Source organism: Mirounga angustirostris, unplaced genomic scaffold (genome assembly GCF_029215605.1).
Source record: "Mirounga angustirostris isolate CCGP_5_RB_7025 unplaced genomic scaffold, mMirAng1.0.hap1 SCAF_1, whole genome shotgun sequence".
NCBI lineage: Eukaryota > Metazoa > Chordata > Mammalia > Carnivora > Phocidae > Mirounga > Mirounga angustirostris.
In genome coordinates, this window is record NW_026991709.1 from 101,246,119 (window position 1) to 101,271,564 (window position 25,446).

General features: G+C 40.3%; 1 protein-coding gene across 1 annotated transcript; it reads right to left on the minus strand.

The window, feature by feature from the left end:
• Window positions 1–15,512: 15,512 nt before the first annotated feature.
• On the minus strand, window positions 15,513–24,720 carry OTOL1 (otolin 1). Its single transcript, XM_045863694.1, has 4 exons — window positions 24,357–24,720; window positions 20,382–20,471; window positions 17,046–17,117; window positions 15,513–16,411 (listed from the first exon to the last, which is right to left on the minus strand). Exons 1-4 carry the CDS (start codon window positions 24,718–24,720, stop codon window positions 15,513–15,515), a joined length of 1,425 nt encoding a protein of 474 aa, XP_045719650.1.
• Window positions 24,721–25,446: the final 726 nt, after the last annotated feature.

A 25,446-nucleotide genomic window follows, 5' to 3' on the forward strand; every position in this document is an offset into this window, starting at 1 on the left:
CTTGTAATTGCCTTGTTTTTGCAGTGAGTAAAGGTAAATGCATGAAATTTTTTAATTCTCTCCAAAGACTGTTTACCTTTCAATTGGCCTCATCAATTTTTATTTGTTTTTTACTGTCATATTAAGGTCCTTTTCAATGACTACTTCAAAAACTGTAACTTCGGGGTGATTAAGCTTTGTCTTTGAGCGAGTAGTTTTAACTGCTGGCTTTTCCAAGGAATTATACATTCTGACTGGCATTGACGATTCACCAACTGAAGAGTTACAAAAGCTTATTAATAGATCAAATTCTAAATGAAGGCTGTATTTATGTTGACATGACTAGAAATCAAGGCATAGTCAAAGCAGCTCAGAAGTAAGCATAATCTAAGCAGTCACCTAGCCCAAATATGCATTCTGTATGGGAGCCTCTCAATCATATCTCTGATCAACGATCGTCCCCCTTCTGTCTGGAAACCTCCAGTAACACAACTCACCAATGTCAGGAGCATCTAATTAAATTTTAAGACAGGTGTAATTTTTAGACAGTGTCATTTTATACTGAACTGAAATCAACTGGCTCATTAGCAGAGATCCTTCCAGTCCCTGTATCAGATCCCTACATCCCTACAGACTGTCTGCTCAGAGTCCTCAGCTGAATGTCATCTAAGATGAATGTTAAACCAGTTGGCAATTGTCTCTAATGGCATCAAAATTGATCCCTTTTAGGGGTGCCTGAGCGGCTCAGTCGGTTAAGTGTCTGCCTTCAGCTCAGGTCATGATCCCAGGGCCCTGGGATTGAGCCCCATGTCAGGCTCTCTGCTGAGCGGGGAGCCTGCTTCTCCCTCTCCTTCTGCCTGCCACTTCCCTTGCTTGTGCATGTGCATATGTGCATGCTCTCTCTCTCTCTCTCTCTCTCTCTCTCTGTGTCAAATAAATAAAAGCTTTAAAAATAATCAATCCCTTTTAAAGGTGTATGTGTGTGTGTGTGTGTGTGTAACTTCTTTATGAATGAAATCTAGGGTAAGCAAAATTTCTTGTCAGTGTTGCTTAGGGATGGTTTCTAGTAAAAATGGAATCCTCAACTTATAAGAGAAATCCCTTTTTCCATGTCATCTGAATGTTCTTCAAAATGAAGAAACAACTAGAAAAGAAGCTGGGGAACCCACATGACCTGCAGTGACTTTTGTGATGTTCCCTTTCCTATGTAACAGATCCTGTGCTAAAAGCCTTGTTCTTATTTAAACCTACAGTCACCCACAGGTAGGTACTATCATCGCTGCCTTTAATAGAGAGGAAACAGACATTGGGAGAGAGCACTTGTCCAAGTTCACACAACTAGGAGGCATGATTTTTATACTATCAGTTGACTCCTAGAGCCCAATATCTTTACTGTACAAATCAGTGGCTTTATCAGCATCTAGTTACCCAAACAATTTAATGCCAAGCTCCTAACCTATATTCTGTGTTTTCTTCTCCAGAGACTACCTGTGCAATCATTGATCTACTTAACTTCTTCGGTCCTGTTTTTCATAAGTTATGCACATTTTAAGGTCTTGGTCAGGGACATGTGACATCCAGGAGAGTAGCTCAAGATGGTTTCCAGCAATATAAATGGTGTCGATGCCAGGTAAAACAGCAAAATTTGTCCCTTCTTCTCTGCATCTAGATAACACTCTCTACCTTACTCTCAGAAGTCAGAATAGTGAAAGCACTGGTGGGTAGTAGGTCAGTTGATGAGCTCTTAAACTATTTAGGCTGTTAGTGGACTGATCAACTATTGGAGATGATTTCTTTTATATTCCTGAAGCCTGGTGGCAACAGTTCTAACTAACTCTCAGTTAACAAATCAAACAAGCTTTTCTCAGATGCCAAGATCCAGAGGAAGGAGAACTTTGCCCATCCCAACCATATGTAACATGGATCACCCCCCTCAACAGCCACATGCAAACACACATGTGAATAAATGAAAAACAAACATGCTAAATCTGAAATAACATCCAACATTTAGGCTATAATCTCCAGCCCAGGCAATCTAAGAAGGAGAATGCCCCCAGGACTATATCATAAGAGTGGACTAAATTAGTCAACTCTTATTTTCTCAGACCACTATGTTAGCTATTCCATTGAGAAGAGACACACTTCTAATGGATCTTGCTGGATCAACCATTCCTTCCATCTTCCTAATAGAAGCCCCAATATGACCTAACCCTCCAGTGACCCCATTAGGTTCTTGCTCCAGGAGTGGCTCCTGAATAATCCTAACAAATCATTGTAATCCTATCCCTCTTTTCCAGTGATTAATTCAGCAACCTAGGTTTAATTCAATTAATACACTCTCTTGGTTCCCGTGGAGACCATTTCTGGCCCAGGGATGAGTACATGACCTAAAGGGATATAGAATCCTGAAGAGTGGACTTTATTCCACTCTTCTATTGGTGAAGACATCAGTTCAGGAAATTTATTCACAAAAACTTGAAGTAAAACTGCTAGTTTATTATTCTCCAAAAAAAATTCAAGCTGGTAAGGTAGCTTTCCTCCGCAAAGCTGTCAAATGTCCCAGCTCTTTTCTTCTACTTTACCATTCTGCCTTTTTCCATAGCAGACCTCCGTCTCAAGGACTAAGCCCACCAACAAGCCCTCACTCCACTACATATATGAGATTTATCATAGAAATTGACTTACATGATTATGAAGGCCACAAAGTCCCACGATCTGCCATCTGCAAGCTGGAGAACAATGGTTCAATTCAATGGAGTCCAAAGCCCTAATAACCAGGGAGGTCAATGGTGTAAGTCCCAGTACGAGTCCAAAAGTCCAAAAATGGAAGGGGTGCAACTGTGTAAGTCCCGGTCTGAGTTTGTAGTCTCAAGAAACAGGAGCACCAATGTCTTAGGGCAGCCCAGCTCAGGCAAAGAGCAAATCTGCCCTTCCTCCTCCTTTTTATTCTCTTTAGACCCTCAACAGATTGAATGATGCTCACCTGCACTGAAGATGATTTACTTTACTCAGTCTACTGAATCAATGCTAATCTCTTCCAGAAACATCCTCACAGACACACCCAGAAATAACGTTTTACCAGCTATGTGGGCATCTCCTGGCCTAGTCAAGTTGACACATAAAATTAACCACCACAGTATGTGACAAGGGAGAATAGATATTGGATAACAACTAAAGTGTCTGACATATTGGGGGAGCATTATTTTCATTGGAACAGGATCACGGTAGCATGTTTCCTTGGATGTTACTGGCAACCATGTTATCACAATGAGAGACACCAGCTTGAGCATAGAGATGATGCACAGCAGAACAAAGATCCAAGAAAACAACAGAAATACATTGAGTATCCTAGTCTTTCCATGACGGGCCCACACTACCTCTTGACCACCTGTTACATGAGCTAATAAATTTCTTTATTGGTTGAATTAGCCTTCCCATTTGTAGCAGCTGAAAGGACCCAACTACTATAATGGTCAAAAGATAAAAGGAGGAGGGAAGGAGAGAAGCAATTGCACCCCAATGACCTCATAACCCCAATGACCCTCATTTAATGAGGGTTTTAATCTCTCTCTTTAGGTGTAAGATCAAACTTCTTTACTGGTTTTTTACTCTATCCCCTCAACACATCTTCATGGCTTCAAGAATACTAACAAGTAGGGTCATCTGGTGGCTCAGTCAGTTAAATGTCTGATGATTGATGTCAGCTCAGGTCTTGATCTCAGGGCCGTGAATTCAAGCCCTGCACTTGAATTCAAAAATTTAAAAAAAAATTTTTAAATAATACTAACAAGTAGTTTTCTACAGGAACGTTTTGTGTCATCTGTATTTAAAAACAAAACTGAGGGCGCCTGGGTGGCTCAGTTGGTTAAGCGACTGCCTTCGGCTCAGGTCATGATCCTGGAGTCCCAGGATCGAGTCCCGCATCGGGCTCCCTGCTCGGCAGGGAGTCTGCTTCTGCCTCTGGCCCTCCCCCCTCTCATGTGCTTTCTCTCATTCTCTCTCAAATAAATAAATAAAATCTTTAAAAAAAAAAAAACTGATTTGATCCACATAACAGGATGGGCTGCCTTGTGCTGAATTGCGAGTTACTCTAAGCATGGTACACAATGATATTTCTTAGAGAGGTTCATTGTGATCTCTACATCTATTGAAATTTCTCAATGGCTCAGTTTTAAGTAGTGGTCACTGAAGCTGCAGAAGTGTGAATAATAATCTAAAATCATTATCATTGCACACTAAGAACAACACCTAATATCAGCACAAAATATAAAAGTACAAGGAGGAACAGAAAATGTGCTGTTTCCAACACACTATGAAAGGTCCTACAGTCACTTCAATATTCGCACAAAATACACTGCATTTAAGCTCTTCTAAGTTTTAATCCATTCTATAACCAAGTTTAACTCATGAGTTCATACCTCAGACAGAGATTTATAGTCCCATTATAAAAACTGATTTATGCTTTTCCCACACACAGGAAAAATGACTACTTCTGTCATTCGTTAGAGCAGAAATGGCGATATACCACCTGGTTTTGCAGGGAAAATCAGTTGGGAGGCACACTCTTCAACTAAACAAAACATAAAGACTCTATCAGTAACATAGTAATTACATATAGCTCAATCTACACTGTAAAAGATTCACTATCTCTCCCACTCCATCCCAATCTTTCAAATAAATAAATAAAATGTTAAAAAAAATTAATTGGCCCTTTTGAACCTGATACTTACAAGTTATTTGACCAGAAAATAGTCATTAGAAATCCAAAGGGCCATTTTCTTCTTGACACTTTAATAGGTTTATCTTTTGTCTGCTCTGACACTTCTCAGTAGAGCTGAATAGCCCAAAATCACTACACAAGTCTTTGAACACCTGAGGATAAAGGAAGGGAAATCCCTATTGAAAGGTCATAATTCTATCTTAATTATGATAGATAGAATGAAGCCGAATTGAACCATGAGCCTAACTCCTTCCATCTAAATCCACCTGTTTCTCTCACCTTAATACCATTTGTAAATGACATTCCTATATTCAATTAGAAGAATTTTTAAGGATAAGATAGGGACCGTGTCATATTCATCTCCATTTGTATCCCCCCAGGGTTTTTAATTACCATCCACAGAATAGGTCTTACTTTTAATTACCATCCTGCAGAATAGGTCTTACTTACTTACATAGATAAGATGACAAATAGACAGACAGACAGACAGAGTAATTGATCTAGCTATCCCAGCCTGTGGTAGATTTTAGCTGCAACATTTTTGGGAGAATCTACTTCACTGGATTCTCATCAAATGCACTCCACATGATTGCAGCCACATTCCACTATTTGTAGTTCTCCAAATTCACAGACCTCTTTCTAAACTCTGCAGTTCTATCTCTAGGAGCCTCTGCCAGGAATTGCCTTCCTCCCTTTTTCACCAGAAGTATTTAAAGACATAGTTTAATGACATCTCTGCTCTCTTTCCCACTAAACCGCCAGCTCCATGAAGGCAAAGACTCTGCTTTCTCGCTGAAAGCTGTATCCTCGGCATCTAACATGATGCCGGGCATGAGGTGGATGCTCAATAAATACTTACTGTATGGAGAAATAAATTAATGCAAAAGCTCCCCTAATCCTCACAGACTGCTTCCAACCTCTTTTCTGTTCTAATTAATAAATACTTTAAAGAATTTACAAAATTGTATGATGATTATCAGAGCACCTGACAATAAGTGATCAATAAATATTTGAGGAGTGAAATCTTTATGGCAGAAACAGATGGATTCTCAAATGTGTGCCCCCATTCTGTTTTTAGCATATATAACTGAGAACTAGATCTACAGGGAGATATTAAATAGTTCAGTTTGCTTAGGTTGGACATCTCAGAACCATGCTTTCTTTTCCAGCATAGTCTTACCTTGAGGATGGGCAAAGACTGCTTGGGACCACACCGTTTTGTTTTGTTTTGTTTTGTTTTGTTTTGTTTAAGATGAATTTATTTATTTTAGGGAAAGAGAGACAGCACATGCAAGCATGGAGGGAGGGTAGGTCAGAGGCAGAGGGAGAGAGAATCCCAAGCAGACTCCACCCTGAGTGTGGAGCCTGATGTGGGGCTCCATTGCATGACCCTGAGATCACAAAATGAGCTAAAACCAAGAGTCTGATGCTTAATTGACTGCGCCAATTAGGGAAAACCCCCCCCACACACACACACACGCACACCCTTTTCTAAATTTCTTTTCAGTGCTTTTGGTCCCTCTTTCACATCACATAAATAGCCTTCATTGATATGTCTTTTTTTTTTTCTGTTTTTTTACCCTTATTTTCAAGGTCATGTTAAATCATTCTCCTCCCTATAAGGTGTTAGACTCCACTTCCCAATCTAATGTCACTAACTTCATAAGCGTGCTTTGGAATCTCCTGGAAAATCATTGTTGCAATGTTAGCACTGGTTTCTGAGAAAACAGTGTCCCTGAAACACCAGACCGTAAGGTTGCTAGACTGGCAATCAGCCACTGATGTCAATCTTTGACAGGCCTGAAACCAGTGATCCAGGTATAGCCCCACATATTTTAATTCTTTATCTTTTAATGAAGCAATTCTTTGTTGATAAATTTCTTTTTTCCTTTGTCCAACATTCCTTAAAGCTATTTGGCCCAAATTCAAAGAAAATATTAAGAAATGGTAGCATTGTTGGATTTCAGAAATGAAAAAGTGCATCTCATTGGTCATTCTTGTCCCCCAGTCTCCCTCCAAAAAATTCCCCATCAACTTTCTCGTTTCTAAAATTCTACTATTAGAAATTCTGTTGGTTGGCTTCATTTCCTTTGAAGAGATAAATATCTAGGGGCAAAAGTAACAAAGTACTTTTAGTCATTTGCACCTGAGCATTAATTTGGTTTTTTGGAGAAAATTTTAGTCCTACAAAGACAGAGAACCATCAGGGGAGCTTACTTTTGCGAGTTTGAGAAACCTAAGAGGAATGAATAAAAGAGAGGAGGGGGCTCAGAAAACAAACTGACCCACTTGTAGAAAAAAAGAAGTCAATTAAAACTCAAGAGTCTTGTATGCAAACCATCTAAAGAACTCCTACAGGAGCACCTGGGTGGTTCAGTCACTTAAGTGTCTGGCTCAGGCCATGATCTCAGGGTTGTGGGCATGGAGCCTGCTTAAGATTCTCTCTCTCCCTCTGCTCCTCCCTGCCTCTCTCTCTCCCTCTCTCTCTTTCTCTCTCTCTTAAAAAAAAAGAAAGAAAAGAAAAGGAAAGAAAAGAAAAGAAAAGAAGTCCTACGGATAACCTACTAAAATTTGGCAAAAAAAAAAAAAATTGAACAAGCACTTCACAAGAGAGTACATACAAATGGCCAGTCATCACATGCAAATATGTTCCACATTTTAGGTGTTACTGATACACACAGCAGCATGGATAATCTCCCAGACAGGATGTTGAGGTAAAAAGCCAAACATGAAAGACTACAAACTATGTGATTCCATTTATATGTAGTCCAGGAACATGCAAAATTAATCTATGGCAATAAAAATTAGGGTAGCGGTTATGTTGGTGAAGTGATGTGACCAGAAGCAGGAACAAGGAAGCCTGCCAGGTGCTGGAAATTTTCCATATCATGACATGGTGGCAGATTCATAATTACCCATCTGTCGAAGTTCATCAAGCCATACATTCCACATGTGTGCACTTTTCTGCAGGCATATCATATCCCAATAATTTTTTTTTCTGTTTTAAATCAGAAGACTTTGGTTGGAATGTGAATGCTATAATCTGTGGATCCTTGGGTCACATGTTTTGAGTTACGGAATCCAGGTTTAGGACTCTTTCCCTCAAGAGAAGCTGGTGACATGATTATTGAGAGTCCTTCTAAGTAAGCTCAAGTAAATGCCTCTGATGTCTTTGTTTTGTTTTGTTTTTTTAGTTTGCCAGGTCCACTTCTGATTTCCCCAGAGAGTTCTTTTAGTCCTCTCTTGCTTGTCAATCCAAGGATTTAGAAACAAGATTTAGGATCCCACATGGTAACACCCAATTGTGAAAATGTTGTTCTTGGATTTTTTTTTTTGTTTATATTTTTCTCCTGCTGAGGCTGAACCTTCTGAAATAAATTGCTTACCTAGTACTCTGTGCAGTAGTTAAATAAGAACATCAATCAACCAACTTGCTGGATGAAGTGTTTTCTCAATTTCCCCTATAATAGCCCTGACATTTAGGTCCTTGTCCATTCCTGAGACAAAAAAGATGGAACATCCATTGTCCTCACTTAGTCGCCTCTTCCGTTTGACTGTGACTTCCTTGAAGACAAGAAATTATCTCATTCGTCTTCGTATCCCTGGCATGGAGCCCAGTGCCTGGTACATAGTAGGTGCTCATTAATTTTTCTTAAATTAAAATGAATGAATAAGACCTTCACAAAACCTTTTGCCAGAGGCAATTTTAACTTGCATTCAACATCCAAGGACAGTGGGCGTGCTCCTTTGGCAATACCTCTGACATTGAATAATCTGGATGTTCCAAATTTCTTGTTGTTCATTTATCCTCAGAGGAAAAAAAAAAAAAAAAAAAAGGAAGCAAGGGAGGATCGTGTTTGTGGGCCTGGCAGACACATCTCAGACTCATCACCCTGCAAGATGAATCAGATGAGGCAGCAACAAGACCAAGGCCACCTGCCCTGCTGCTGTCTTCTGACGGCTGATGTTGCCTTAATCACTGAGCCGATGCAATTTCCTGCCACTAACTCTCACTATGGTCCACTAGGAGTTCTCATTTGTCATTGTCATTACCTTTCAGATCAGCAAAACATCCATCTTTAGTTGGACCCTCCTTCAGTGCCTTGTTCAGGTGTATAGGAAGTTCATGGTCAGCATGACAATCCAAAACAATGGTCCTGGGTGCCTCAATATGAAGGTAAATCCATGCATTTTGGTATGTTAACTCTTTTAATAGTGATTTTGAAGAAAGGGTGAAACTCAATCTCATTTCAAAGGAAAAACATTTTATTGTTATGTATCCTTTATAAAACACAGTTTTTTGGTATGTATTTTAAAAACTCAGGTATTTCATCGGAAGGCCTTAATTAAATGCGTAGCTCCAATTCAGTCAACACTATGACCTCTGATAGTACACTGAACCCAAACCAGCCCTGATTTCACCCCCCCTTCTACTCATAAACCCATCACCTGAAAAACCAATACATTTCTGACCGTAAAAAGGAGTCTGAACACTGAACCATACACAAAATATGCCCTCTCACATTTGACTTTAATAGAGCAGGCTTTCTATGTGCCAGAGACAGTTCTAAAAGTTTTACAACTATAAATTCATTTATAACCTCAAAACCCCATTTTAGAGAGGAGAAAACCAAGGCACAGACTAAGTATCTTGCCCAAGGTCACATGGCTAGTAAATGAAATTCTAACCCAGCACCTCCAGTTCCTGAGTCCATGCACTTAATCACTATAGTCAGCCAGCAGAGATTCTTTGGACCTAAATGTCAGGCCCAACGCTTTCAATAGTGCTCCACAGTGTTAATTAACTAAATAATTCTGCAGCCCTGGCCCAGAACACAGGAGAAAAGTATGCAGTGTGTGTTATGCTCATGTGTGAGTGCACAATGACCAAGTGGCCCACAAAATTTTGTCCTCTACCACTTGCTCTCACAGTTTACATCTCAGGGTCACCAGTTGGGTCTCTAGAACCAGATGTGCAGAGAAAGTTTGAGTGCAAGATGTTTAGGAATCAACACCTGTGAAGGAAAGGAAAAGAAAATCAAACTGGGCAGGGAAGAGCCGAAACATCATGAAGACCCAGCAAAGCCTCAGTCACCTACAGAAAGCTCTGGATAGAGTTTGGCGCATCCTGGCGGCCATGAAGGGCTCACCCACCTTGCTTGGTGACCAGATTTGAACTGCCCTGGGAAAGGCATAACCTCAAAAGAGGGAGTTCTGTAGCTCAAGCAGACCCTGAAGGAGCTGACAGCCGGAACCTGATCCTGAACATAGTCCCCTTAGCGGGGCATCTAATCCTTCCTTGATGAGGATCTGGGGGGTGCACCTCTATGTCTACCAAACTCAGAGGAAAAGCTTAACGCATCACAACAGCCTAAAAGTCCTACACACTATGTGACTCCATTACTTCTCTGACCTCACCCCCTACTTTGTGCAGTCCCACTGGCCTCCTCACCGAGCAAGCTCCTACCTTCGGGATTTTCTCCCTGCACTCCCTCTGCTTTCTCAGATACTCATGACATGCTCTTTTGCCTTCTTTATATCTTGGCTCAAATAGTACATTTCAATGAGGTCTTTTCTGACCTCTATTTTAAATCTTTCTCCCTGCTACCACCCGATTGTAATACTCCCAGTCCTCCATCCTGCCCCGTTTTCCTCCCTAGAATTTATCAGCTTCTGACATACTAGATAACTAGTAGCTTATCAATTTTTCATTCTTTATCATCATAAGTTCTGTGAAGACAGAGTAGTATTTTCTCCCTGTTGTGCTCACTGACTTATCCTCAGTACCTTAGCCAGGCACACAGAAACCCTAAACAAATGAATGACTACACAAGAGCATGTGAGCCTTCTGCCTCGTCAGCTCTTTCCACAAGCTCAGGACAAGAGAGGATTCCATGCATTTTCCTACCTCAGAAGGAAGGACCCTGAATATACAAAGCTCTCATACCATCTCTATTAGATGCAACATAATTCTTATAATTCAATCAACAATAAGGATGCTTTAATCCTAAATTCCTAGAACAATCAAACACTCCCACTAAATTTTTCCACCAAATTCACACGGAGACACTAGGCTGATCAGAACACCCAACTACAGTCTCAATTATCAGTAAAGCCCTTGGTTTCACCTGCAGTTTTATAAGAAGCCCACTCTTTTACCCCCTGCTGAGATGTCAGTAGATTTTTGTCCCCCTCCTCATTCCCTTTTCCACCTGGGGTGCTAGCCTTGAGAAACTAAGCTACTACCATTCTTTTTCCCATTATACCAGGTTCCACTAGCCAAGCTTTTTAGGAAACTACCCTGCTCCATTGGTTAAGAGTGGCTTCATGGATCCCCCACCTAACAGATGGGTGCCCTTTGGGACATGGCCTAATCAGCCCATGCTTAGTCTCCTCATGGGGTACACATCACTTAAGGCACTGTAGACCCATAAAGCTCTGTGCTTGGCACATTGATAGGACCTAGGAAACAGTGGTTATTATGGCTCCATAATTCCCAACATTTCTCTCTCCTGCCTGCCCCCACTCATCTTGGTCATTGGCAGCAGCACCACTCTCAATTTTTCCTTCTCCCTGTGTCCTTCTTCCAGGTCTTACAGCATTCTTAAACCTTCTAGTTTAGGGGTGCCTGGGTGGCTCAGTCAGTTAAGCATCCGACTCTTGATTTTGGCGCAGGGTCCTGAGATCAAGCCTGGCGGCGGGTTCCACATTCAGCAAGGAGTCTGCTTGAAATTCTCTCTCTCCCTCTGCCCCTCCCCCTGCTCATGAGCTTTCTCTCTCTAAAATAAGTAAATCTTCTTTTAAAATTTAATAAATGAATAAATCCTTCAAGTTTATAGTCTCCTTGCCTCATTTTAAACCCTTTTGTAAGTCTACAGCTGTAGAATATATTAATGCCCAGGACTCAAAATGGAGTCCTTTGGGGCTGGAGTGGAAGATAAAAATGGATTGGGCGCCCACTCAGAAGGAGCGTCACATGGAGACGACAGGAGACATGCTCCCCCTTCCAGAGTTTTAAGTCTCTCACTGCAATCCCAGAGATCATCCCAGAGTCCTACGTCCCAACAGGGAAAGAAAATGTGTAGTTCTCTGAAACAAGATGAAACATAAAACATGGTATTTCAGGAAGCCAGTTTCTTAAGAAATCCAAGTCATCATTTTATTTACTTTGCAACTGTTGTTTTTGAAGGTGCAATCCAAAAGCAAAAATAATCTGTGAGCACCACCTTGTGGAGAGATCTACAACAACCACATCAATCTTTATTCACTGAACGCGTATTTAAGGTGCCGGTGCTGGGGAGAGAGCGATAAACAGACAAAAGTCCCTGGGTTCATGGAGCTTAGTTTCTAGTGGAAGACAGAAAATAAACAAGATCAGTAAGTGAAATACATGGGAATACATGATATATTAGAGGGTGCTGAGTGCCGTGGAGAAAAACAAAGCGGGGCAGGTCAGGGTATGGGGACTGCAATTTAAAATTTCAGGGCCGCTGGAGTGGGGGGTGGGGTGGGAGGGATGGGGTGACTGGGTGATAGACACTGGGGAGGGTATGTGCTCTGGTAAGCGCTGTGAATTGTGCAAGACTGTTGAATCTCAGATCTGTACCTCTGAAACAAATAATGCAATATATGTTAAGAAAAAAAAAAGAAGAAGATAGGAGGAGGGGAAGAATGAAGGGGGGGAAATCAGAGGGGTAGATGAACCAGGAGAGACGATGGACTCTGAAAAACAAACTGAGGGTTCTAGAGGGGTGGGTGGTGGGAGGATGGGTTAGCCTGGTGATGGGTATTAAAGAGGGCACGTACTGCATGGAGCACTGGGTGTTATACACAGACAATGAATCATGGAACACTACATCTAAAACTAATGATGTAATGTATGGGGATTAACATAAGAATAAATAAATAAATAAATAAATAAATAAATAAATAAATAAATAAATAAATAAATAAATAAATAAATAAATATCATGGCCAAAGAAGGCCTTACGGAAAAGGTGGTATTTGAACAAAGGCTTGAGAGAAAGGCAGGGGCCAGTCATCCAGTTACCTGGGATAAGAGCCGTGTAGATAGAAAGGCATACACAAGGCCATAAGTGGACACATGCTGGGCAAATTTGAGGAATTAGAGCTGAAGGCAACACCCAGAGCAAGTGTGGAGTAGATGGCAGGAAAGTTCGAGAAAAAGTGGGGGCCACGTCACATGAGACCTCTCTGATCATAGTAAGGATTCAGCTTTGACTCCAGATGAGACAGGAGCCTGAAGAGGCTGTGAGCAGAGAGAAGTAAGATGATCCAACTTTTTTTTTAACAGGATTGCTTTGTTAGAAGGAGTCAAGGGCAGAAATGGGGGATACTGCCTTTAGACCCAAGCAAGAGTGGTGCCTGCCCCAGGCCCCATGCTTTAGAGGGTTCTGCATAAAACAAACACACAACATGTAAATTTACGATAGTGCCCAAGGCACCATTTTTAGAGATCAAGGCTCAATTCTAGCACAGCACAGCCTGCAGTCTTAAATATGTATTTCTAATACTACCACTTGCAGACCCTGGGGAAACTCTTCTCCGCACCTCTAACCTAATGTGCATCAAATAAAAAATGACCATCTCCAAATACCATCAAGGCTAATGGGTTGTACTGCTGCGAACATAGGAGATGGACACTGCTTTGGGGTGTGCGCAGAGTTTGAGCAGTGAATGTGCTTAATTAAGAGAAGTACAACTTATCAACTTCCTAAGATTATATCTCAGTTGTGCTGAGCATCCATTTCCTTGCTCTCTTTGTGTTCCAGTTTATCATTCTTGAAAATTGCTTGGTGTTTGCAACAGTTGCATGCTTAGTGGCTGGAAATATTAAATATTCGCATCGCCCTAAATTTGTATTTATGCAGGTCCAGACAGAAAATTCATGATGGATCTAGATTCTAGAATATTGTGTTAAGAGACGGCGAAAATGGCAATAGAAGTGACCGCCGTTTATATGATAAAATTTAAATATTTGCAACCCTGTTTACAATAGTGATAATGCATTATGCACAACCCCAATTACAATTTCTGAACATGATATGTACAATTTGTGGTTCATTTCCAGACCTTATGGCTAACTCAGCTAAACAAATGTTCACCAAATTGAAATTAACTTTTAAAAGTTAATTTTTTAAATACAATGATTCAACAAAAGTGGTCTAATTTGATCAAAGTATCAATAGAACATGAATTATGTGGAATCTTGATCATGAAAACATGCATTTTGCTAAAACTAAGTTTTAAAAATAACATCTAGAAGATAAAGATATAGTAATTCATCAATTAACATCTTTCTCTTACAACTCATCCAAATATCACCCGCCAGACACACACAATAGTAAGGTAGTCATATTTGATGTTTCATTAACTGTCAGTCATAAAAACTATAGCTTTTTCTTTCACTTTTTCAACATAAAAATATACATTAAAGCAAGAGGATAGAACATATTTTAAATAAGTATATTTTAAATGTATATATAAATCTCAAAAGGGAATCATGTTTTCAAAGTTTATTTGTCCGGCAGAGCAAGACCATCATCCATTTCCCAATTTAACTCACTAAGGCTTGCAAATGTATGTAACTATATGCCTTCATTGAACCAAGTTCAATTTGGAGTCAATAAATTAGTTTCTTTTAAAAATGAGGCCGCCAAATTATTATATATTCACAATCATTAAATATTCATACCACAAGTGAATTCCCAAATACTCACCTGTTCACTGAATAACCAGAATTAATTATTATAGACATGATGATAATGAAGCCAAAGAATTTATCCAAATTAAATGTCCTTCCATGAAGGAAAGAAGGCTGAAATTTTAGATCAATAGTGATTTAATTTTACTCTTGTATCTTTGGGGGACATTTAGTTTTTCTAAATACAATAATCTGATGAATGGCTGGATCTTTGCTATGACTGAGCAATATCTTTATCAACTTTCTTTTCATCTTTTACCCAACATACAAGTCTATCTAATACAGGGTTTTTTTATGGGCAAACCTTTACAGTGACTCATTTTAAAGACAGTTTAGCTAGTCTTTAGCATTCTTTCTGTGTATTCTCCCTGAATTCTACTAACATGGGAATAGCTCCATTTTGTTGGAAGGCAATCCTAACAGTTTCTAAACATTTGAGAGACACCCACCCATCATGTGTCACTTGTTAGCCTTACACTCACACAGAAAAGAGTTGCACACATTGATATGAGATATAGAAGATATTCAGTAAGAATATATTTATTAATTACAGACATCAATCATATTTCCATACAGGTATTATCTAAATGGCATGAGAAATGCCATTATAATGCTAAATGAAAAAAAAAAGCTAGCTACAAAGTTAATAGATACGTACTTTCAAATACATATAAATATATTATTTTAAAAAGGTGATGTCTTAAGGGACACCTGGTGGCTCAGTTGGTTAAGCATCCAGCTCTTGGTCTCTACTCAGGTCACAATCTCAGGGTTGTGAGATCAAGCCCCACCTAAGGCTCTGTGCTGAGTGTGGAGCCTGCTTAAGTTTCTTTCCCTCTCCCTCTCCCTCTGCCCCTGTCCCATTCTCCCTCTCTTGCTTGCTAAAAAAATTTTTTTTTAATTTTTAAGAAAAGGTGATGTCTTAAAATAGGCATAATAATTGACTCTAGGGGATATAATTTCTTCTTACTTTTTCTGCATTATTTTTATAATTACAAAAAAAATAATGAGTTACTCTTTTTAATCGTGCTACCTTATGTTGCCTGACTTATTCCACTGAACCTAAACTACAGTGTTAGAGACACAAGTTTATGGTGAAATTCCAGAATTTTCCTCTGGGTACAAAAGGAACCCAGTAAAAATGCTGTCATCCTCAGGGCTGACATATACCCCGTTCCAATCTTTTGAAACTTCCAGCCAGACTTGGTCCCCTGCATTTAATTTCAGGATGATGAGGAAAGAGGCCTGGTCTATTTCATGACCATAGAGCGTTTCTCTGGATTTGAACCTCTTCCTATTCCAGGCCACCAGGCTGATGTGAGCGGGTCGGCCCCTCACAGTGACGTGGTAGGAGAAAACATATGCCCCAGGAATACTACAGTTAAATTTGCCGGTGATGGGGCTGTAATTCCCTTGGTCATTGTAGAGAACCTTGTCAAATTTGATAGGGATGTTGGGAGGAGGGAAAGGCTTTGATAAAGCAGCACTGAAAGCTGACCGCTGGACTCTGGCTACCTCCCCCTTGGAGCCTTTGAGGCCCCGAGAGCCCTTTTTGCCAATAGATCCTCGGATTCCTTTGCTCCCAAGCTCACCTTTTGGCCCTGCAGGTCCCACAAGACCAGGGGGACCTAACTCTCCCTTTTCTCCTTTAACCCCTGGGTCCCCTGGGGCCCCGGGCAGGCCATCTGGGCCACCTTTGCCTTCCGTTCCAGTATCTCCTTTGCTACCTTTTTCTCCTTTCAGACCCTCCTCCCCTTTTTCTCCTTTTCGTCCCCTCTCCCCAGACTCTCCGCAGTAGCCCTTATCCCCCATCTCGCCCTTCTCGCCCTTGGCCCCAGGCTCTCCATTCAAGCCTGGTGAGCCCACAGCCCCCCGGTCTCCTTTATCTCCTTGGGTACCATTTGCACACGTGTCCCCCTTGGAGCCTTTTTGTCCTTTCACTCCCGCCAGTCCGATGTTTCCTCTATCCCCCTTAGGACCAAGGCCACCTGAAACGGAAGTTAAAATAATGTTTAAGGATCACATAGACTATGAACAGAACCCTATCATCACCGAGCTCACGGAACAGAAACGAAACCTCATGCCTGGGACTGGAAACCTGACTTTCGCCGCAGCCACGTCTGTGCCGTTCAGATCACGCTGCTCTCTCACACGGGGAAGAGTTAATGCCACCAAGAAGCCAGGGCTTCCATTTAGAGCTCATAAATCTGGTTCTATCTTTCTTTCACTTTTAAGGCAATAAAGAGTTTCGAACTATAGTGGCCCATTATGGTCCATTACACTTTGCATTTTGGCCCCACCCAAGTATTCTCCTAAATCTCCATTACGCCCTTCCAAACCCAAAATCTTACTGGCAAAGAAACGGAAACCCACAAAGATTCAGGGATCTTTTTCCCAAGGACAGCTAGACTGAGGTCACGAGTTCAGATGCTTATATCTAGTCTCCAAACTACCAGACCAGTACTTGCTACACTCCGGCAATCAGTAGTACACTGAATTATTAGAATAATAGCAATTCATATTTCATCTTACCTCCCGGATAACTTTAAGCACAAGCAGGAAGAAAATTAGGAGCTATGCTGTGCACATGACTGTACAGGATAGATACAGTTTATGCTCTACCTGGTTCTCCAGGTTTTCCTGGGTATCCTGGAACTCCACTTGTTCCTTGGTCCCCACGTTCTCCTTTTAATCCTGAAATGATACCAAGATTACCTTTCTTCCAACTACGGTAGCTATGATGTAACTAAGATCCATTTCCCAACCATGTCACATTCCAATGCTTCCCTTACCAAAATGCATAAAGGTAAAACCACATGGAAAAATGATATATTGAGCATCATTAGGAATATTTTGTCCCAGTTGATGGTAAAACATTTAAAAGAGATTTGGGGATAGTGCCAATCTCTTCAAACAGAATTCAGCTTTTCCAACCCCCCCCCCCCCGCCCCGCCACATTCACATAGCTCTTCAAATCTCTCATGAAATTCATGACATTTTGCCTTGTGTTATTTATGTATGTGCTTGTGTTTTTCTTCTTATGAATTTTGAATGACACTGAAAACAACCCCTTCTTTATATTCCCCACAATGCCTAAAAAAACAGTGTCACCACCATGTAAGTTTAAACAAAGAGCACAATATTCTGCAGTTAGCTAAAACTAATCATATCAAAAAACCTTTCCAGGAAAGTAAATATAAATATAGATACAAATATAAATATAAAGTCCTTGACATAGAACATAAACGAGAAACCAATTTTCATTTTGTTTGGAAAATTTTTCATACACACTTTAGACAAATCGTAGAACTGTGAGAATTTATGTTTGAAAAGAAATCTAAACATGCAGGTTTTTAGATATTTGCCAGGATACCACAAAGTGGCTTTTCATATTGGGCCTGGCTAAAGGCCCATCCTGTTATAGTACAGTCACACTGAATTTATTTTAATTATAAATAATCATAGTAAAATAATAGTTAACTCTTATTGAGCATTTCCTTTGTACCAGGTAATGTTCCAAGCTCTTAACATGATTTTTTAAAATTTAATCCAGCCTTTTAAATTCAAAATGAATTCTTATTTGATATTAATACAGCCTCTTGTATAACAGGGAGGCTCATATAATAGAGCACATGTCATTAATTGGAACATTTTTCACTTACAAAAATGTATAGCATCTCCCTTCACAAAAGGTAGAGCAGATTTTTTTATCACAGAAAAAAACTGAGGCATGAGGGGCACCTGGGTGGCTCAGTTGGTTAAGCGTCTGCCTTCAGCTCAGGTCGTGATCCCGGGGTCCTGGGACTGAGCCCCACGTTGGCCTCCCTGCTCAGTGGAGAGCCTGCTTCTCCCTCTCCCTCTGCCACTCTCCCTGCTTGTGCTCTCTCACTCTCTGTCTCTCAAATAAATAAAATCTTAAAAAAAAAACCTGAGTTATGAAAGTTTACAAATTTGCAGAGTCAAATATGACTGCATATAACATTGGTTGGCATCAATTTGCCAACCATGTTATTTATGATATAACTAACTCTTTTTGTTTTATTTTGCTAGGGAAAAAGATCTCCTAAGTCAAGTTACAAGTCATGAGAAGAGACTCCCCCAGATTTCACAAGACGAACTAGAGAAATTCCACCATAAGCTGCTCAGCAGTTTCCTAAGTAGCTAATCCCCTCCCATTACCATTCCACATAAAATTTACAATTTGGAAATTAACCCATAGGCCATCAGGAAAATGTCCGGATCCCTTTGGAGAGAACTGAACTCTGACTGGAAGTGAAGGACAATTCTATTGCCCATGCTTGTCAATACTCATATGCCAACCATCACTGCACAGTTACTCTGGTTCTCAAATTCATTTAAGGAATTTAACTGCTTACACTGGATGTACTTAATCAGGTTGTGGTCAACCAGAATTGCAGTCATTCAACTCATTTATTTTTCTAACTTTCAATCTTAACCAAGAGTCCAAGCTAAGTCTGGAAGTAAAAGGAAAGTAAAGTTGCCACTTTATAGAGACTGGCTGAATGAATTTCTACTTTTGATCCTTCATCAAAGCATATTCTTAAGAACCTTATCTTATGATACTTCCCTGTTTTTTCTTCTACTTCCAGAAGTCTAGCTTCCAAAAAGTATGAATCACTGGGGAGGTTCATCACTCATCTTTATTTCACAGGGTTTTCTGCTAACATAATTCAGCCACAAAAGGATTAAATGTTTCTGAGAGTGAAAATCGCATAACTGACAAGTGTGAAGTAGCTCTCTCACCTTAGCATCTTTTTTGAGTAATTACTTCACTGAATGTTCTACCAGAAATGAGTTAGACAGTTTCTGAGCCATGTGGAGGGTGATGTATAGATGATATTAGGTCTTTTGACATGTGACACTGAGGCTAAAACATTTAACTTGAGGGATAGATGGTATTCCTACAGGCTGGCAGTTTTCACTGAGGAATTTCTAAATGTCCCAGTGAATCTGTAACCTTCCCTCAGTGTCTTGAAGCACTTAGAGAACCAGGGATTTCCCAGGGCAGGACACCCTCCTGGCTGATGCATCTATGGAATTATAGAATTGCTGAGCTGGAAAAGATCTATGAAAGCACACATAACCACAAATCTTCTTTGATAATAAACAGGGTATAAGTAAATATCTAGACTATTCCCCCTTGGTTTCCAGATAAGGTAAAAGTCCAAGGTCATTCTTACAAGCTCAATTTCTTTCATTTTAATTCAGTCCTCTTCCCACCATAGGCATTGCCTAGATTTGAGCGAGCCAAAGGCCATGTCCTATTCTCCTTAGCAGAGATGCTACCCACCTAAACAGAATGTTCTATAGGATTGCCTGCTCTAGTTAGTTCTATCTAATACAAAATTAATTTGCCTCATAAGTAAGAGCTCACTCAGTAGTATATAAGAAAGGACACGCCCCCCCAGAGACTACGCCCTGTGGCTCCCAGTCACTAGGTCAGCTGTGTGGCCAATGAGAGACAGAAAAGATGTGTGAGAGCCTCCGTGTATGCAGGGGGAGGGAGATGGAGAGAAAGAGAGAAATGTTACCAGGAAAGTGTAAAATTTTTCAATGGGCTATATATAAAGTTAACCTTTTTATATTGAATGTAACTTACAACATGCTTTACCAAGTTTTTGCATTTTTAAAAGTGGTTCCACCTACAGGACACCTGTGTGGCTCAGTCAGTTAAACGTCTGCCTTCCACTCAGGTCACGATCCCAGGGTCCTGGGATGGAGTCCCGCATCGGGCTCCCTGCTCAGCGGGAAGCCTGCTTCTCCCTCTCCCTCTGCCACTCCCCCCTGTCCATGCTCTCTCTCTCAAATAAATAAATAAATCTTTTTAAAAAATTGTTTTATCTGCAAGAATATGGTATTTACTTTGCAAGTTGCTTGCCTGAAAAATGATGCAGAACACATCTTGAGTTTTGACATGAAATCAATATAATTACCTACCCTTCTCTCCTTTTTGGCCTTTTGGACCTTGGGGTCCGACAATTCCTGGTGGCCCTGGGATCCCCATATCACCAGCCTCTCCCTTAAGACCTGGAAATGAGATTTAAAAATCATCAGGATAAAAAAAATTCTCTTTTGAAATGCATTAGTTCTGAAAAAAAAATTTTTTTTAAGCAGTCATTTTATTGAGACCAATGACTGTCAGTGTCCTAATAATAAAATCTTGGTAAGAATAGGGGCACCTGGGTGGCTCAGTCATTAAGCATCTGCCTTTGGCTCAGGTCATGATCCCAAGGTCCTGGGATCGAGCCCCACATCAGGCTCCCTGCTCAGCAGGAAGCCTGCTTCTCCCTCTCCCACTCCCCCTGCTTCCCTCTCTCGCTGTGTCTCTCTGTCAAATAAATAAATAAAATCTTTAAAAATATATATATGGGTAAGAATAAACTACTACATAACTCTCAGGACAATATTTTTGTCTGATTTGTAATTTCGTACTACCTGAATAGATAAATTGAGCCCATCAGTACTTGTCACTGGATTCGTGGCAGCAATCAAATGATTCAGGGAAGCAGTGCCATATCGAACAACAAGAACAAAATGATTATCTGGCTCTTCACCTCATGTGGACCACACTTTCAAATTGGAAGTAAAACCACAATACCTAGCACTTTTGGTTTTCCCATTCACTCGCTTATGCAATTCTTCAGGAACTATTGCTGAGGCAGCCAGCCGTACACCAGTACCCTGCCAGGTGCTCGGCATCAGCCATCGACATCCCAGCTGTCCTTTCCCCCATGGAGCTGAGGAAGGTATCACATTGTAGTTAGTGATGTCAAAGAAAATAGGAAGATCCTAGTATAGATTGTGGTAAGAGAACTAATTTATGGGAGCAGAGGAGACATCCCTGAAAAAATGGCATTAAGCTAAGATCCAATGAACAAATTAGGATTTTCTGAAGCAAAAAAAACCATAGATGAGTATTTCAGGAAAAACAAGTATGGAAAAGACCACAGTGTTTTCAAGAAACTGAAAGAAGAGCAGAGTGGGTAGAGCTAATGATCAGATGAAGGAGGCTGAGAGGCAGGCTAGGGTCACACGGTGCAGGGCTCAGACGTCATTGGGTGTCCTGTCTCATCCAGGCAGTGCAGGTCCTTTCCACTTACCTGGGCCACACAGGGACCCTGAACCTAGGATAATTACCCTTCCTGCACACCCAGCCTTGTTCGAGCCATAGGAATTCTTTCACAACCCCTGACTGGAATATTTTATGGCCAGGTTCATTGGAAGTTAACTATAGAGATAAGTGAGCTCAATAAAATTGTACTATTTCATCTTAATTTTTGTCACTAAGGCCAATGGAGTGGAGAAAATTATATTCAACAGAATTTTTCTTTGAAAAAACACTACATTTGTTTGGAAGAAAGTGCTTGTGATGGAGGTTAAAGCCAAAGGCAAACTCAAATAAGCAAAGGTGGTGATTAAGTTCTGTGTAGAAAAAAAAAAGGAGAGCAGAGAGGAAAGGAGTGAAGGAATGGGCAGTGCAGGCAGAAGCAAGCAAGATGGCCAGTTGCGGTCCACTGTGCAATGTCCCCCTTCCTCACGAGTCCCAAATGCCTGGTGTGGTTATACTCCTGAGGGAAATGATAAAGGGCAGCATCCAGGTTGGCACAGGGAGCACATGGAAACCACATGGGAGGGCACAAGGGGCAGCATCCCTCCCTCATCCATCTAGGTGACACATGCATGTGGGTGAGATTGGTATAAATACTGTAAGGCTGGACATACAGGAAGAGCAGGGGCTTGATGGTGCACAAATCTGACTCCACGTTCGACACTGAGAGGCAGTATAACCTCTAGAATTACCTAAAACTCTTGGAAATGTGATTAAATCATTCACTAAAATGCAATAATATTTTTAACAGTTTGTGCAAGATTAGACACAGTAAAAAGTGCTTAATGGTTCTTGGCGCATAGTAGGTAACTACAATTATAACTGAACCAAATGAGAGAAGCTGGAGATAAAATTTCACACAGAATCTTACCTTTGCTATCTATTAGCTGTATCTGTACACTTTAAGACATTTACATTCAGAAACTATTAGGCTTGTGACTTTTAAAGTCTATAATTAGTATCTACAGTATAGTGGATTATAGTGGATAATGTGAATGTCATGTATGCAATGTGTTGTGTGTGTGTGTTCATGTGGCCAAGAACTGAAAGATAATGAAGAAAAAATTAAAATAGTTGTGTTTGAGTAGGTTCATTTTCATTTTCAAGTTTGATTAATGTCCCTCTTATGCTAGATCTCTAATTTTTTTAACAAAACAGTATTTTTGAAACACTGGAAAAGCTAGAACAAATGTCTATGAATCTCAGAAACAAGACCCTGTCGGGCTACTTCCCAAGATAGGAAAAGGCTCCTACTACTGGAAAAAGAAACACAGTTTATTGAGCATTTATCCTATCCCAGGTACTGCACTGAGCCTTTCTATATCTATTACCTCATTCCGTCTCTTGATGACCCCATGAAGTTGGTATTATTCTCATCCCATTTTACTATTTTGAAAACTGAATACAATAGGTAATGAAGCTTCCCCAAGGTAGGACTGTGAGAGACAAGACATTCTGAGCTTTTAAACACTACGCTCTGTGCAGAACCAGTCAGACTAAAATGCATGAGCACCCGAGGCAGGCAAAGAATTTGGCATGTCTCCAAAATATTTGTCCTATGTATTTAAAGGAGAGACTGAGCTCTGAGAACAGCCCAGCTAATCCACTGATCGGTAAAACAAAAGCTCTGATGCGACAGACCCATGGCCTTAGAAGACAGTTTAGCAACCAGCTGTGTTTACTTGACCATGCCCTTGGGGGTCTTCACCCCCCAAGCAGCTCCCCAGACAGATACGATACTAAGAGAAATTCTGGTAAATGTAATTTTCTCAGTATCATTGCATTTCCAATAATGTTTCAGCAACCCAGAAATCTCTGTGCCCTGACCACTGCCCAACAACCGTACCCTTTAATTCCAGCTCTGCATGAATATTGATCACATTCCCCAAAAGGTTCCTATTATAAGATAAAATGAATGAAAAGCTTAAACGAAGATACACAATTTCTGATTTTATAACTTTAAGTTCTTTTGGCAAGACACAACAAATATATCTATATAGTCATTTTTCCCCCAGGGGATAGCAAATTTGAAATTGACATTCTGATCTCAATTTTACCTGAGTTATCTGCTATATGACATGTAAAAGCTGAAATGTATTACAGTAAAACTCAGCATATGCATCATGTATATATTAAAGGTATCTGGAATTTTGAAATACGTAACCATGATCTTCAATGGAGAAAACTGTGGGGCAAGGATACAGTGTTGCCCTGGAATTTCAATGAAGAGCAAACTGAATCCTGCCCCTTATTCTCCACCTCACAGACATGCCATTTCTAATCCGAACTACAAAAAGCACTCCAGAAACCCATCAGTCAGCACACACTCTAACTAGACAGCAGAATTTTCACTTACCCTTTTTATATCGGCCATTAATGAGATAACTGTACTGCTAGGAAATGCATAATTTGAAGAACCGTGTGCCAGCACTTGGGTTGGTAGCCCAGTTTCTGCTCTCACCAGCACTTTCCAATAGAACTTTCTGCAACAATGGAAGTGCTTGTATCCGAACAGCCCAATATAGCAGTCATTGGCCACACGTCACCACTGAGCATTTGAAATGTGGCTAGTGTGACTGAGGAACTGAATGTTTAATAGTAATCTTTATGTTTATTTTTATTAATAGCCACACATGTGGCTAACAGGCAACACAGCACCCATTTGCATTTGTCACCATGTTACACCTAGGCCTGTCACCATTTGTAGGACACGCAGAAACCCTCTGGGCAATTCTGCCTCCAACCCACCTCTCAACTCCAAGGATACACAGGTAACAAATATGGCTTTGGGTATTGTCAAGTACCTGGCTTCCCAGTCTCTCCGGGTTCTCCCTTTTGCCCTGGTACAAATGAACAACAATCACAGCAGTTCAAAAAGAAATCGGCCGTGTCAAGAGTGAAGTTTTCAAAGGGGAAGAGACTGGCAGCACCAAAGGCAGAGTCTAGGGCGAGGGGGCTTGGGGTCGGTTCTGCCAGTTCAGCCACTTCCATGAAAGGAATTTCCTCTTCTTCTGGAGCTGGGCCACTGGACGGCTTGAGACCCTTCGGCATCTCTTTTCCCTCAGATTTCTTCGTAAATTTGGTATGTGGTGTGGTCTTTGCTACTGGGTCCATACCAGCGATCGCCAAAATAATTAAAATGGCACAAAGCCAAGAAAACATCCACATATTTGAGGCTGGAAGAAAGATATAATGGGAATAAATACACCTATTACATGAGATCCAATGCAATTAGTAAGTGATATAAACATATAAGAAGGAAATATAGATTCATATATGAAACATAAGAATAAATGTTATGCATAATATTGAACGATATTTTTAATGTATTTTAATGCAAATATATGCTTGAAGCACAACAGGATATTTTATTTACTTAAAGTATTTATTATAAGGAACATTTTGCTTCAATTCTCCTTTCTGGTTGTTTTCCTAGCATTACATGTTCTAAAATATTGTTCTTAATACTTCAAATTATCTCGCCAACTAGTAAACATGATCTATAATAAATGCAACATGACTTAATAGCTTATACACCCTGTGGAGAACAAATATGTATAATTTCCTGACTGACCTCACTCAGATTTATAGGAATCAAATACATTTGTATTAGAGGGAGATGAAAAATACTGAGCTGAGTAGTTTATTCCAGCAAACTCAATTATTTCAAGAAAAAATACTGGTGAAAGAGTCCTTAAATCTACTAGGGCTAATGGTCCTGTTCTAAGAATAATTTTTTAGACTCTACTGTAATAAATGGAGAGAGAGAGAGAATAAAATATCATAAACTTGAAAATATGCTATGTCCTTAGATTCTTCACATGTCATTTAACTCTCCAATTCTTTGCTTTATAATTTGAGGAGTTTTTCTGAAAAGTCACATTTATCCTTGTA